Here is a 15230-nt window from a genome sequence, read left to right as displayed (position 1 = left end):
AGTTTAAGGCCCACACTGAGATGCTGGGATTACCAGGGTGGACGTGCGTAGTCACGCGGTCCCTGGCTGCCCGGCAAGAAGCTCAACCCGGGTTGGAGCCTGAAACAACGGCCCAACCCACTGTCGGGCCAGAGGAGAGTGTTGTGGAGGACACACCCCGTGTGACGCATGGGGAGCCCACGGAGGTAACCTCGGAGTCCGTGGAGGTGGATGTCGTTCCCGGGGGGATTTGCCGACCCTTGCTGGGTGGCATGTGGAAGGAGGTCCTACCAGGGAGGAATTCTGACGGGCACAGAAGGAGTGCCCCACGCTTGAAGACATGCGGCGACAGGCCAAAGCCCAAGCGGTGAACAAGGAGATCGGCAACTACCACGTGTATTGTGAGGATGGCCTCCTGTACAGTGAGCCAAGGGTTCCGGTGCATGGATCCTCGAGGGCCTTAGTGGTCCCCCAGTGATACCGAGCCTTTTTGATGGAACTGACGCATGAGATACCTCTAGCCGGACACCTGGGCCAGGACAAGACCTTTGCAAGGCTAGTCCCCGATTTTTATTGGCCTAGGATGAGAGTTGCCTCTGACTCCTATTGCAAGACCTGCAAGACTTGCCAGGCCAGTGGCAAGACTGGGACCAAATTGAAGGCCCCATTGGAACCACTCCCGGTGGTCGGGGCCCCTTTCGAGCGGGTCGGAATCGACATCGTTGGGCCATTGGACCCTCCGACCTCTGCGGGGCATCGGTTCATTCTGGTGTTAGTGGACCACGCCACTCGGTACCCGGAGGCCATACCTCTGAGGACCGTTACTGCACCTGTGGTGGCGTGGGCCCTGATGGGGATATTTACCCGAGTGGGATTCCCCAAGGTCGTGGTGTCGGACAGGGGCACAAATTTCATGTCGGCCTACATGCAGGCCATGTGGAAGGAGTGCGGAGTGATCTATTGGTTCTCCACTCCTTACCACCCCCAGACTAACGGGCTCGTAGAGCGCTTCAACAAGACCTTGAAGGGGATGATCCGGAGTCTGCCAGAAGACCTGAGGCGGAAATGGGACATCCTCCTCCCTTGCTTGCTGTTCTCGTACCGCGAGGTACCCCAGAAGGGAGTCGGGTTCAGCCCCTTCGAATTGCTCTATGGCCATCCCGTTAGGGGACCCCTCAGTCTGGTCAAGGAGGGTTGGGAGAAGACTTTAAAGAATCTTCCCCGTGATGTTGTCAGCTACATGCTGACCTTCCGCAGCCAGATGGCTAAGCTGTGGAAGGAAGCCTCAGACAATCTGGAGGCTAGCCAAGCCGTCAATGTAGGAGTGGTATGACCACAACGCTCGGACGGTGGAGTTGGACACTGGACAGAAGGTGTGGGTCATGGAGCCTGGGGAGCTTAGTGCCCTCCAGGACTGGTGGACCGGTCCGTATGAGATTGTGGAGCGTAGAGGCCAGACCACCTATGTTGTGGACTTGAAGACCCCCCTACAGCCCCACCGGGTGCTCCACGTCAACCGCCTGAAGCCTCATCATGAGCGATCGGAGTTTGCTCTCCTCATGGTGACGGATGGGAGCGAGGAGGAGGAAAGTGAGCCTCTCCCTGACCTTCTAGCGGCCCAGGAGAAGGATGGTTCAGTAGAGGGAGTTGTCCTCTCTCCATCCTTGACCCCAGAACAACAGAGGGACTGCCGCCAGGTTTTGGCGCAGCACGCCTCGTTGTTCTCCCTCACGCCTGGAATCACACATCTGTGTACCCATGATGTGGACACAGGGGACAGTCCGCCAGTAAAAACCACGTCTTACCGGCTGTCCGATAAAGTAAAGAACAGCATCCAGGGTGAGGTGACCAAGATGCTGGAGTTGGGAGTAATCGAACCCTCCAGCAGCCCGTGGGCTAGTCCGGTCGTGTTGGTGCCGAAAGCGGCCCCACCGGTCGCCACACCAGAACTTCGGTTCTGTGTGGACTATCGGGGGTTCAATTCTGTCACCAAGACAGATGCTCACCCGATACCCCGGGCAGACGAGCTGATTGACCGGCTGGGAGCAGCCAAGTACCTCAGCACCATCGACTTAACATCAGGGTACTGGCAGATTGCCATGGCCAATGGAGCAAAGGAGAAGACAGCGTTCTCCACCCCTGAGGGCCACTTCCAATTTCGGGTGATGCCCTTCGGGCTCAAGAATGCTCCGGCCACCTTCCAGCGGTTGGTGAACCAGGTATTATCTGGCCTAGAGTCCTTCCCAGCAGCTTACCCGGATGACATAGTTGTCTTCAGTAGCACCTGGGAGGACCATCTGCAGCATCTCCAGCAGGTGCTACGGGTGTTACAACAGGCTGGCTTGACCATCAAAGCTAGCAAGTGCCAGATTGGACAGGGCTCTGTCGTGTACCTGGGACACTTGGTGGGCGGAGGTAAGGTGCAACCCCTCCAGGCCAAGATTGAGACCATCATGGCCTGGGAGCCCCCCAAAACTCAGAATGAGGTCCGAGCTTTCCGCGGCCTCACTGGCTATTACCGCAGGTTCGTCAAGGGATATGGCACCATCGTGGCCCCCTTGACCGAGTTGACGTCCAAAAAGCAGCCACGTCAGGTCATCTGGACGGCTGCTTGCCAGGAGGCATTTGAAACACTGAAGCGCGCGATGTGCACCGCTCCGGTGCTGGCCACTCCGGACTTCCAAAAAGAATTCATCGCGCAGACAGATGCCTCAGAGCATGGCGTAGGCGCCGTGCTGTCGCAACTCAACCATGATGGCCAAGACCGACCTGTGGCCTTCATCTCCCAAAGACTCCTCCCTCGGGAACGGCGATGGAGTACCATCGAGCGAGAAGCCTTTGCTGTGGTCTAGGCTTTGAAGAAGTTGAGGCCCTACCTTTTTGGCTCTCACTTCCTGGTTCAAACCGACCACCGACCCCTTCGCTGGCTCATGCAAATGAGAGGCGAAAACCCAAAGTTGCTAAGGTGGTCCATTTCCCTACAGGGGATGGACTTTGGGGTGGAACATCGGCCCAGAGCTGACCACGCCAATGCTGACGGTCTCTCCCGGTTCTTCCGCCTTAGTGATGAGAACTCCCTAGAGGTTGGGTAGCTCTCCCCACTTTCAGCTGGGGGGGACGCATGTTAGACCTGTCAGCCCCAGGGTGGTCTTTCCCCGTGATTTTTTGCCCTTGCCTCATTTTTCCCACTTACTTTTTGTTGGCACCTTTTCATAGCTAATCTGTGTTAGGGTGCAGGTGCTCTCTACTTTCAACATGGCTGCCACTGGCCCCTGCTACTGCAGCGTGGTCTTTTTAGTGTAGCACCCTAGTTGCCAGGAGCAGGCTGGGTCCCCATACATTGTTGCAACACCAGCCACCCAGCCCCTGTCCATAGTTAGAGTGGGGAAGCTCCTGGAACCTTACAGAAGGAAGGCGGACCTGACTTTTCCCGCCTTAGAGAGTGGTCACCTGACCTGGGCATATATAAGCAAGGGAGGGAACTTTTTCTAGTCAGTTGGGGCATCACTGACCTGGGGAACCCACGCCGGAGTTTTAGGCGGGAGGGCCTAGTGAGGAAGCTATGCTACTGGGAGTGACAGGATCTAGGTGCTGCCTCTTAAGCTGGGTGAGGTGTCCAAAGCTAGCCCCCTGATCTGGCCCAGTGGTAGGGAACCCCAGAGCCCATCTGCAGTGACTGAGGAGAAATTCTTCAAGCCTTCAACTCATCTTCCCCCCCCTCTTCCACTTCAAGAAACAAGCAACTAAGGGCGCAGAATCATCCAAGCGCCAAGAAACCTGCTTCCTGGGACCAGGTACTGGACTGTGCTGCCCTCCCTACAACTGGGCCTACCTGTCTCCCCCTGACTGAACTGTGGGCCAAGCGCTACAACTTGCTCCCATCCTGCCTGCCCTGAGCTAACTGTGCCCACGAGACTCTAGCGCTGAAGCCCCTGTGAGGCACTGGTATTCTAAAGCGCTTCTACATCTTGTCAGCGAGGCGCTGCATTTGCCCCCCCAAGCGCTCACCTGCTGTCCCCAAGCGCTGCGATAGCCTGTCGCTGTCTGCCGCTGTCGTGCCGGGCCTGGAGGCGCCAGTGGCCCCCTCCTTCTGCCTAGCCGAGACTGCCCCTCAGGCGCTGTCGCGCAGCGCACTAAATCACCGCCGCAGCCCACAGAAGCACTGGGATACCCCTCGGCGGCCCCCGGTACCAGAAGAGGGCCGCCGCAGTGAGGCGGGGCCCCACCCGACTAAGAGGAGGTCCGGCAGCGGGCCCCCGGAGCCTGAGATAGGCCGCCACGTAGTCCAGTCAGGCCTCGTTAGGCCTGAAGCCAAGTCGCTGCCTCCATCACGTGACGAGGGCGCTCGGCCTCGTCATTGGCCGCGCCCCCGTCTTCCTGTGCCGCGATTGGTCCCGCGGCCCGGCCCACACTGCTCCCTCATTGGCCGTCACCGCGGGCCCCGCTGACACAGCCCGGCGGCCGAAGAGAGCTGCACTCCACTACGGAGGGGGCCGCTGAGCCTGAGAGCCCCCTCCGCTTGCCACCCCAAACGCTGGTCCAGCTTCGCCCCGGTGCCGGGGCCCCAGAACTGCCCCCGTGGCGCACAGGGCCGGAGCTCCTTTCCCCCCCAAGCGGACACTTCGCAAGGGCCCCGGAGGGACGAAGAACACAAGGTAACCCCCTGGGGAGGAGGGCGGTAGGCCGAGTAAGGCCCGAGGTCGCCCCTCCCCCGGGGTTAGCTCAGGCTGGGTCCTGTTGGCCCCCTTCTGAATGTGCCTCATTATATCGTTTTGCCTGCAGATCTACAAGCCTGAGTTATTCATATTGCACCATATTTACAAGCCTGAAATGTGTATAGTGTACCATATTTACAAGCCTGAAATGTTCATAGTGTACCATATTTACAAGCCTGTTAATGAGAGGGAGAGTCACTTCCCTGTACTGAATTTTCTTGCAGAGGTGGACTTCCATAGTATTCTGATGATCTGATCTGGGTCGCAACCCGACCTGTATTCACAAGAAGAAAGGCTTGTCGGGGATGACTAAAGGCTGTGTTCTTTGAAGTTCCTTGTTAGACTGAGATACTTGCTGATATGTTTTATTCCTTTCCAGGAAAAGCGTCCATGAGAGGTTTGATGTGTTAATTAGACGCATTACTATAGTCGCTTCTTGTAGTATCCTCCAGGCTTATACAATTACCCCTTTGCCTGTCAAAGAGTCTGATGCGACAGGCGGGATTAGTTAATGTTTCACTGCATAGATGAGCTGGTTGTTATTTTAATGAAATGTCTTACTGAAATGCTTATCTGAAATGTTTACCCCTTCACAGGAAATGCAATCTGCACTCGATTCATGAAATGTCTTAATGAAATGCTTTTCTGATCTGCTAATGAATTACCAATGCATTGCTCCAATTGAAAGCCTATATAAAAGATATTGATTTTTCAAATACAACTACTGGTGTGGTCTCCATTATTGCGCCACTGTGTGTTTCATTGGATGTGTGTGTTAAGTAGCTGCTTTACACGTAAGCCCCTGGCTGCCTTCCTGCTCGAGCCATGCCCCCCGGAGAACTGGCGGTCCCAGTTCTTACACCCACGTTAACAGAATAAGCAGCACTTTGTCAGGAGACCTGATATTTGACCTCTATCTTTGAAGTGGAACAAATGTGACAAGATAAATACAGAATTTAAAGGAATCTTTATTTATTGCTTTTACTTTCCTCACCCAATAAAAACTGGCGCGTGAGCAACAGTTTGGGAAACACTGCTTTAAAGGCATGGCAGGCTAAGTTTTGAATCATCAGCTGATATACTAATATATATATATCCCAAGTCATGCAGTGCCTGCCAGCATCCCTTAAGGTGACGTCAGGCTTGAAGCTGGAACTTTATGGTTTAGTACTCCCTCCAACAACCGGTCTGTGTATTTGACCCTATCCCTATACGAATGCCTTATATACATTTTCTGGCATGGTGTTCAATGAAGCAAGGAGCTTTTTAAATGATAGCGAAACACTGTGAAAATAGAACAATGCTTCTTATTCAAAAACATGTATGTGGACATCTACTGTTCCCTCCCTTCCTGTTTGCCACAGATCAGAGCACATAAGGTCGTCTGTTTCATAGCTATTTCTTCAGCTGCTGCTTTTACAAAACCATGCTGCTCCAGACAATGACAAATATCCTTCTAAGTCTTGCTAGCATCAGTTAAAAAGAAACATATTCGTTCAAGCAGAGATTATTGGCTGGAATAAAATTACAAACAAGCCTGCTTTCTGCTTTGTAGACAGTGGTGTAGCTGGTGGGGGGGGGGGGTAATCTGCCCCCAGGCAGCACGAGGTTTGGGGATGGCAGCCTCTCCCTGCTATCAACTGCCGTCTCAGAGCGGCAACAGAAACCCCCCGCTTCTCCTTAATGCATTTGCCGCGACAGTGGACACTGGCAGAAAGGCACATTGGGATTAGGCAATAATATGACAACTTTCTAAAAGTGGCATTTTCTGATTAGTAACTTAAAATCCTACTGTACCATTAATTAGATTTTTTCAATTTCAATTCAAATGAGTGAAAGAAGCATTTTTCTAGCTGTCCTTAAACTGAGGTTATCATTTAATAAGTGTAATAAGGTAGCGCAGGGTTAGTCTATGGGAGTGACAGCCTTGCTACAGTGAACAAATGACTTGATATCATCAGGGACTGCCTAAACCTAGAAGATGAACATAAGATTGTTTGGCTGCAATATGGGAAGTGTACACTCAGAGCTTTGAGTTTGGAAGGGTTATATGTAAATCCACCTAGTTGTACGACTATGTCCAAGACAAGAATTAAAGAAATATTTTTAGCGAAGGTCATGTGTGAGAGAGAGGATTGAAGTCAACTAAAATCCTTAGTAAAGATGTACCTTATGTCCTCCCATCACACAGACCGATTAATCGTATTTTGTGTTTGTGACAAACCCCCAACATCGTTTCATTTTAGTGATGTTTTGTATGAATTTCATTCCCCTGATGATGGCCTTTCCAAACAATATGCACTCATTAACTGACTTGCCAGCCTGTCCTTGTGATGGGAGTTCAACGTAGTCGGATTTACACATATTGTTCTTTTGCAGTTTCATTGATCTACAAAGGAAGATGTTGATTCTCCCTTTTTTGTGCAAATACAATTTGAGGCAATGTCGCTCAGCCTTTTCCTTTATAACAAAACTGAGTGATCCTTTTGTATGTTATGCAACTGGTCTAACATGAACAGTAGGAGAGCTACTATAGGATAGGAGACCTAAGGTTAGTAGTGGTGTGTTTATTAATTAATTGTGATGGCACTATGCACTTTATGATGATGTCCTTCCTTATGGCTTTTTAAAAATGTTAACCTAAGATTTTTAAATGGGTTTATTCTTATTTTTATATTAAGTATTACATGTCATAGGTATACTTTTAGTGCTGTTATTATCTTGTGTACTTTGTATGCTTTGGAAACATTGCAAAATAAAGAATTTTGACTGACTGACTGACGAGGAGTTTTTCACTGTCAGGTCATGGAAAACATAAATACACCTCCCACACATTTTTAAATACCATGTACCTTGTGCTATACGCCTATAGGGGCTCCTTCAGGGGTGATATATAAGAATTAAAACAGAAGGCTTAGGCCTGGAAAAGGTTTATTTTGCCAGGTTGAAATGACATATTTTCACTCCAGGCCACAGTGACAGGTCTAACACATGTTTTACAGTGCTTATTTAGCAAGTGACACAGTGTGTGCTGCAGCCCCTTTGTAGGATTTCATGTACAGGCCCTGACTATGGCTACACGAAGTACCATATACTAGGAATTTCCAAATAATTTAAATGCACCAATGGGGTGTATATTGTGAGAAGTTAGCCTGGCATATGATGTTCACTAGTTCTAGTGGGCACCTTGCACCAGTCTAATCGACCCATATTGATGGTGGTTGTAAAGTCAGCCTTATAGAAAGCTATTCTATTGGTAGCATGGGCCAGCAGTCATTAGGCTAAGACTTTAGAGAGCGCATTAAGCAAGTTGTTTTACCAATTATAATCCCTTGAGTACCAAATGAAAGGACACCACACAAGATATATATCAAATATATATGTATTTATTCTACACAACCCCTCTGCTCTCTTTATGAGGGCAGAGGTAAAAGCACAATGCAAGTTACTCAATTAGCATACGATAAGTTGCACAGTATACGTTTTGCCCAACGGGCCTCACAAACCATATACTAAAATAGTGATATAAGAACCACGTCTGGAATAGGAAGTAGGCCTGGGCCCTAGGGAATCGCTGGGGCTACACTAAACAGCAAAAGGTTAGAAAGTAGGAGGCCCATGGGAGACGCGTGCAGTGTCTATACACAGCCGTGAGTTACCATTGACTTTCCATGGGAAACAAAGAAGTTAAAAAGTTACTGTTTAAGGGCACTTCCGGATGGACTACGACAAAACCCCTTTAGACTAGGACACTTCGAGAGTCAAGACCCATGGGAGCACCGGAGTACTCGTGTTACCTCACCCAGGGAAGCCGGGTGCATAGGTGCCTTTTGGTGTTGGGTTTTGTTGTCGTTTTCAATGGAGATCTGCAAATAAGTGCTGCAGGTGACCAGAGGAAAAGTGTCCGGGTGGATCCAAGGGTGGATCGAAGATCTGAAGAACCTGAAAGCAGAAGGTGAAGCTTGTCTCTGCAGCCACGAGGTCCAGGAGGTGTCGATGACAACTAGGAGCTGGATTTGAGTTGTCCCACAAAGGATCTAGTTGACTGAGGTGTAGGTATCCGGATTGGACCCAAAAAGCCTTAGCAAACGCAATTCACGCGGGAGATGAAAATTGGCTTCGGCGCAGACCAGCAAGGTCTGTGGCGCTTCTCCTTTGCAGGGAAGCTGGAGCAATCCTGGAGCAACCAGGAAAGCAAGTTATAATTCTTCAGAGGGCTCACTAGCCAACAGGCTAGGAACCGGGAAGACGCGTCAAGCTGAAATGCAAGAGCAGGCCCCACGGGACACTCGTAAAGTGTGGAGGGCTGAGCTTCGGTGCAAATGGTGCTCGGATCTGGGGCTTCTTGTACCCCAATGCACAACTGCGAGATACCTCAGGAGTCAATGCAGTTAGCAAAATGCAGGATGTCCAGGAGTTCTGGTCCCACGTCTCTCGTGTTTGCCACGGGTCTCAGCTTTGCTGGGATCGTTGAGCAGGGACAGAGATGTCTGGAAGTCTGTGTCCTGTGTCGCAGAGTCTTCGAGTTGCGGCAGGAGCCTCGACAATGCAGACTGGCAAGTTACTGGTGGTGCCTGTTTGCACAGGGTGGTCTCTCCTTGACCACAAGGGAGATGTCTTCCATCTTCCAGTCGAAATGGAACGTTGAAGGTCCAGGATATGTCTTTCAAAGATTCGTCCAGTGTAATCTAAAGTCCTAGGGACACAGCTCCTATACTTATACCAAGTTTAGGGGTTGGACTATGTGGCAGGTCCCTCCTATGGGTGGACCTGAGAAGGGGGTGGTTACACCCCTTTCCCTTTGTCCAGTTTTGTACCAGAGCTGGGGCTGGAGTGCCCCAGCAACTGGTTTGAACCGGGCTATGCATGGAGCACCTTGTGTGCCCCAGGCAGTGTCTGAAAAGCCTTCACTGAAGGCAGCCCTCCCTGCCCAATACACATAATACTGTCTGGGGAGGTGCCAGCACCTCCTTGGACAGGAAACCTATTGTCCAGGCCTCCCCTGCCGGAGTTTCATCCAGCAGCAGGAGGTCAGACTTGTGTCTGTGGCAGCAGCATCCATTTTGTGATGCTGAGGCTCTGTTTAACTTTAACCAGGTTTACCAGTAACTACATGTCTTCTCCCTCTAGAAGTGTCGAATGCTACCCCCGCCACCAGAACTGGTGGGGGGTAGTATTCCAAAGTGTTTGACACCTTACACAACATGTTTCGATAAAGCCAAACCAAAGTAAGTATTAACCACGAGGATTATAATTAGGCTGTCCTGTTTTCAATTTCTATTTTTGGTAAATTCTGGTGGGGTTTTTTCAGTGTTTTCAATATCATAAAAAACAGTTGTTATCAGTGGTTACACATTTTCGCGCCACTAAAAACAACAGAAAAAGTGTTTTTTCGGTGTTTATGGAACGTTTTGCTTTTACTATTGCTTGCTTTCTGCACTGAAAGAGCATGGTATATAGACAGTGTACTTATAGTGTATATGAGGTCCAAATAGATTTTTGCAAACTAATCTTATTGTAGTACACCATACAATACTTCTTCAGTGAGTCTTTGGGTCATGTGCGCTCGCTCTTTCCTTCCCATGTAATCTTCTGTGAAAATCCCCTCTCAGCATTCATAGCCCCTTGGGCTGAGAACCATCAGCTAAGGGACACAGTAGGGATGACTCTTTCTTTGATAACACATAAAGCACGAGAATGATAAGTATTTGCGTTTTAGTTCCTGTGAATAAGAAAAGAGTGCACCAGAATGGACTAAAAAGTCAATAGCATCCCTCATTAAGTCTGAAGATGGTAAAGATGCTTTCAGCATACACTCTAACAAGTGGCAATGATCTCCTACAGGGAGTCACTTCAGCTCGGGTATCAATTTTGACAGGTCATCACGCAACTTTTTTATATACGTAGCTGAATCACTGCAAATACAAACAATATCACTCCAATCTTTGTTGAACTTGGAAAGAACCTTTTTTGCAGAGCATTACAAGTGACACTGAGTTCAATGCTTTCCAAAAGTCTGGTGTTATGTTTTCACCACTATCCCAGATGCTTGGTGATACATATACTTGTCACTATACCTTGCATTGAATGTTTAAAGCCTGAGGTGTTGGCAATTCACCTACTATCAATACTGACCCACTAGAAACTATGGTCTGATGTATTAAGAGTTTTTACCCATTCTCTGTGGGTAAATGTGATGACACATATTAGGAAATTTTATTATGAAACCAGCCATTTTACCTACCAGTGAAAGAATCAAATGCAGCCAAAATATCAAATATGAGTTTGATATTTTCTGATTCTCTACAGTTTATAAAATAAATAAACTAGACCTAAAACATGAAACTAAACCCTGCATCTTTAGACCAAAAGCCACAAAACTGAAAAAAAGTAAAAGGAAGAAGAAACAAAATTTTAGTGGCATCCCTAAAGAACAAAATGCAAGCAGAATAATATTAGCCAGTCTTCCTTACTGCTAGCTTGTATAACAAAGTTACATGGTATTGACACCTTCAGGAAGAAAAAAATGCCTCTTTCACTCTCTTTGAATGGCATTTAGTTTGTGGATGTGCAGGTGTTTTTTCAGTGTTTATATGTTTTCACCGGTGAGGGCTATTTATCTTTCAGTGGGGTTTTATCAGTTATTATAGGTTTAAACTTAAAACCCCACAGCCTAATTATAATGCACTTAAGAGTATATGGTATGGCTATATCATAGAACAGCTATGAGGAGATGGTTCCGAAAGCTGCATAGGGGCTCAGCTCATGCTAGGGCACCCTCTCACATAAAACCAAGCATTCTGCCTCCAGGATTGATAAGGCCTGCCATAGGAGTGGCTTATAGGTTACTATGTGTCTATATATAAGGTAGATATAGGTATACTATATCTAAGTAAGGGGTGATTACACCACCTTACCCAGGCTGTGTGAACAGACCTGTGGTGTCTGTTTGGAGGGCCAGCCAGGGGTGGCATAATACATGCTGCAGCTCCTGGTAGGCCGTTGATGCACCTATGCCCTGGGTACCTATGGTACACTGTAGAGGGGCTCACAAGGGTGACCCAGTAACCAATCTGGTATGTACCTAAAGTACATGGAGTCCATTTTATAGAGAAAGCCGATAGACTGGGGCCCTGAATAGCAGGGTCCCAGGCCAACTAAGTCGAAAACCAGCAAAACACTAGGCAAAAAGTGGGGGTAACCATATAGTCAGATATCCACCTTCCTACATATATCACTTTTACAATGTGTAAGGGAAAGAGCACAAGCACTTTGCCACTGGTTTGTAGAGGTAAAAAGCATAGTAAGAGCCAATCAAAGTGAATACAGCAAAACATGGGGAAGAAATGGCAAAAAGTCCGGGGAAGTACCAGGGCAAGGGTGTCAGGTCTAACCATTTAATTCTCCATTTTACAACTTAAAAAAACGAATCAAATTTCCATACCTGTGCTATAACAGATCTTGCAAACAGGGACCCTGAAAAAACTAAACTATGTATTTCCTTCTGAACCATGAGAATTCGACTTTGCCCTTGATCAGATCTATCCTTAAGCTGGGTTCAACTCTGACCCCGAATACTGTGCTGCACTGATGGAAAACGTGCTGGCAGAATTAATCTAAACCTAGGTAGCTCCATAATAAATACTCCAAAGTCCAAGGGTCAGGACCACAGAGTGTGCAGGCAGAGGAGGGTGAATTCAATTTCTCTCAGGGGTACTAGAGGTGCATCAGCTTGACATACTGGATTGTTCTCCGATTTTCTGAAAGTGGGATCTTATGCATTTTCATAAGTGCATGTAGCTATTCGTCTTCAGTAATCTGCCTGTCCTTATAATCTTTACTAAAATATTGATTTAGCTACTTCTGCTTCTTTAAGAAACTGCCTTTCCTAAATTCACGGTTTTAAATATTAATATTCACCCCATCACTTTTTTCAAACCAAAATAACTCCATAACTGTAAAGGTTTAAAAAAACTAAACTAGGACTGCCATCCTGTGACACTCTTGAATAATTCGAAAGTCATGAAGCTCCCACTTTCTTGTAATTGGCTTAGTTCCAGAATCAGTTATCTTTTCAGGGAGCTTCAGATTTTTCCATACGAGGAGCAGATCGTTTCTTCAACTCAGGTTTTCAGCCTTGTCAGGTATTGATATGATAGAGCTACTAGCACCTGAAATCTGACCTTCAGGAGCCAAACAACTGTGGTAGCCATATGGTAGCCATTCTCCTGGATCATCAGATGTAACATCACACAACTGAGCAGCCCCTGAGTCATGGGAAGCAGCATCCTTTTAAACACTGCACAGTTGAAGTAAAGAAATAGTCATCTGTCTTCAGACATGCCCAGACCCCTTCATGAACCCAAACCCCTTTATCCAATGATGCTCTAAGTTTTCATCTGCTTATTTGCCTGGAATTTCCAGATCAAATTAAGCCCCTGCCATAAGATTTAATTTAAAAAGACCAGTGACAAAGCTCAGGTTTTCTAAATTCTCAGAGCAGATCTTATTTTGCTCTGTACTGTCCTATGCAATTTGCTATTCTAAACTACTCTTTGGTAGTTTCGTTTTTGATTGGCATTGTCTGTGTCTAAGCAAACACAATCAGAATAAAAGGAAAATGAAATGCTTATGTGTGGAAGGTGAGAAGTAGGGGCCAGATGTACGACCATGTCATTTTGCAAGTCGCAATTTGCGATTCGCAAAATCATTTGTACAACAGTGTCAGAGACACTGTTTGCGATTCTCAATGGGGGTCGCAAATTGCATGCCTCATCAATATTCATGAGGCACTCGCAATTTGCGACCCCATTGAGAATGGCTGGCCTTCCCAGGTATTGTGGGCTGCTGGGCTCAGCAGACCTCCATGTCTGTGACTGCTTTTAGATAAAGCTGTTTTTAAAAAAAAAAAATGCAACCTGTTTTCCTTAAAGGAAAACTGGATGTATTTAAAAAAAAGAAAAATTAAATGTTTGCGTTTCATTTTTTAAGGGCAGGTAGTGGTCCCTGGGACCACTGGATGCCCCAATAAATATTTTCCCCAGCCCTGTTGCGATTGCATTACCACCCTCTGGAAGAGGGCTGTAAATTGTGAGTGTTTTGCGTCCGCAATTGAAGTCACAAAACATTCTTCCATGGCTTGTGGGGTCGCTACTAATTGCGAGTCGCAAAACTCTATTTTGCGAGTCAAAACTTATTTGCGACTCGCAAGTTAGTGTTAGTACATGGCCCAGAGGATTTTTGCATGCGCAAGCGGGTCGCAAACCCGTTTGCGCATGCAATTTTCCGTTGTACATCTTGCCCTGAATGCGCTATCGGATAAGTACATCTTACTTTCCTTAAAAAACAGTTACCAGTTGAGCCACATCTGTATCTAGTAATCCAGGATCAAAATCAATTAATACATGTTATTCTTTCCTTTCAGGTGTCCTGATGTCTGATCAAGGTGAGTCGACATTTTTATTTCTGATTTGTAATAGGCAGAAAAGAGTTACTATAGGGCCATGTCTGATAATGTTTCTCATAGTTTAATCAACACATTCACTGGATGAAGGCATGTTTACACACTTATTGATTCGGAGGAATGCGCTCCGATCTGCACAGATCTGCCAAAGTTAGCTTGAAACTCACTCACAGCAGGTGTTTCCAGTTTACCTTGTGCACACCGTGTGATCCCAGCTCCTCGCCTGGTGATCCTGTGAAGGGGGCCTACATCTTGTGACACACAGTGGCATCATGTGTGTTGAAAGGTCTGAGCTTGCTGTGCAGTTGTCGAAATAAAATCTTGATGTCCCTCATTGAGCAACAGATTAAATGTGATTCTAAGGTTGTTGGATTTGCAAAACTTGGGCAAAGGAGATAAAGTGTCCTGTGTCCTGTAGCAAAACCTAAAAATCACAACAACTATGAGTTTCGGGTAAATTATGACAATTGGAACAAAAGACTTTAAAACAGTATTTGGACTTGCAAGAGACTAGGAAGAGAGCAGAACTGTGACTTTTTATCCAATACTTTTTGTACTGCAATCTCCAGTTTTCAGACCTTAAGCATTACTATGCGTTTTTGAAGCAAATTGAAATTAAAAACATATTTTCAGAGAATTCCTAAATCGAATGTAGCTGATTCTTTACTGTGTGTTTAGTTGTCACCCAGGATTGAGTTTTCACAGGTTTAAAAAGAAAAAAGACTGCGAGCATGCCTTCATCAAAATCTTTGTTTTCTTTTCAGTATGTGGGAAACCAGCTTTTAATGCTCGGATCGTGGGTGGGCAGGGGGCCAAGAACGGAGAGTGGCCCTGGCAGATTAGTTTGCGCTACAACAGTAAGCACCTGTGCGGAGGGTCCCTGATATCAAACCAGTGGGTGGTGACTGCTGCACACTGTTTCCCCAGGTAAGCACCTTAAAGAAGATCCTGGCTAGCATTAAGGTCTCCATTTGCAAAGATAATTCTTTCACTTCTGTTTATTCTCATTTGCATTTGTAGGAGAGAAAGTGAATCATGTACTAACTGCATAAGTAGCCTGTTTGCAACAGGCA

The 15230-nt window shown here is 47.3% G+C and overlaps 1 protein-coding gene across 1 annotated transcript in view; it reads left to right on the top strand.

Annotated features, from left to right (window-relative positions):
* Positions 1-319: 319 nt before the first annotated feature.
* Positions 320-15230, top strand: part of LOC144769146 (serine protease 27-like) — a 70978-nt gene continuing 56067 nt past the window's right edge. Inside the window, exons 1-3 of the mRNA XM_078653154.1 lie at positions 320-401; positions 14119-14139; positions 14922-15084. Coding sequence (XP_078509280.1) covers positions 320-401; positions 14119-14139; positions 14922-15084 — 266 coding nt within the window. The remainder of the gene's footprint in view (positions 402-14118; positions 14140-14921; positions 15085-15230) is intronic.

The sequence above is a fragment of the Lissotriton helveticus genome, chromosome 7, assembly GCF_964261635.1.
Source record: "Lissotriton helveticus chromosome 7, aLisHel1.1, whole genome shotgun sequence".
NCBI classification, from domain to species: Eukaryota; Metazoa; Chordata; class Amphibia; order Caudata; family Salamandridae; genus Lissotriton; species Lissotriton helveticus.
Note: the sequence above shows the minus strand (reverse complement) of the source record. Positions and strands in the feature narration are given on the sequence as shown.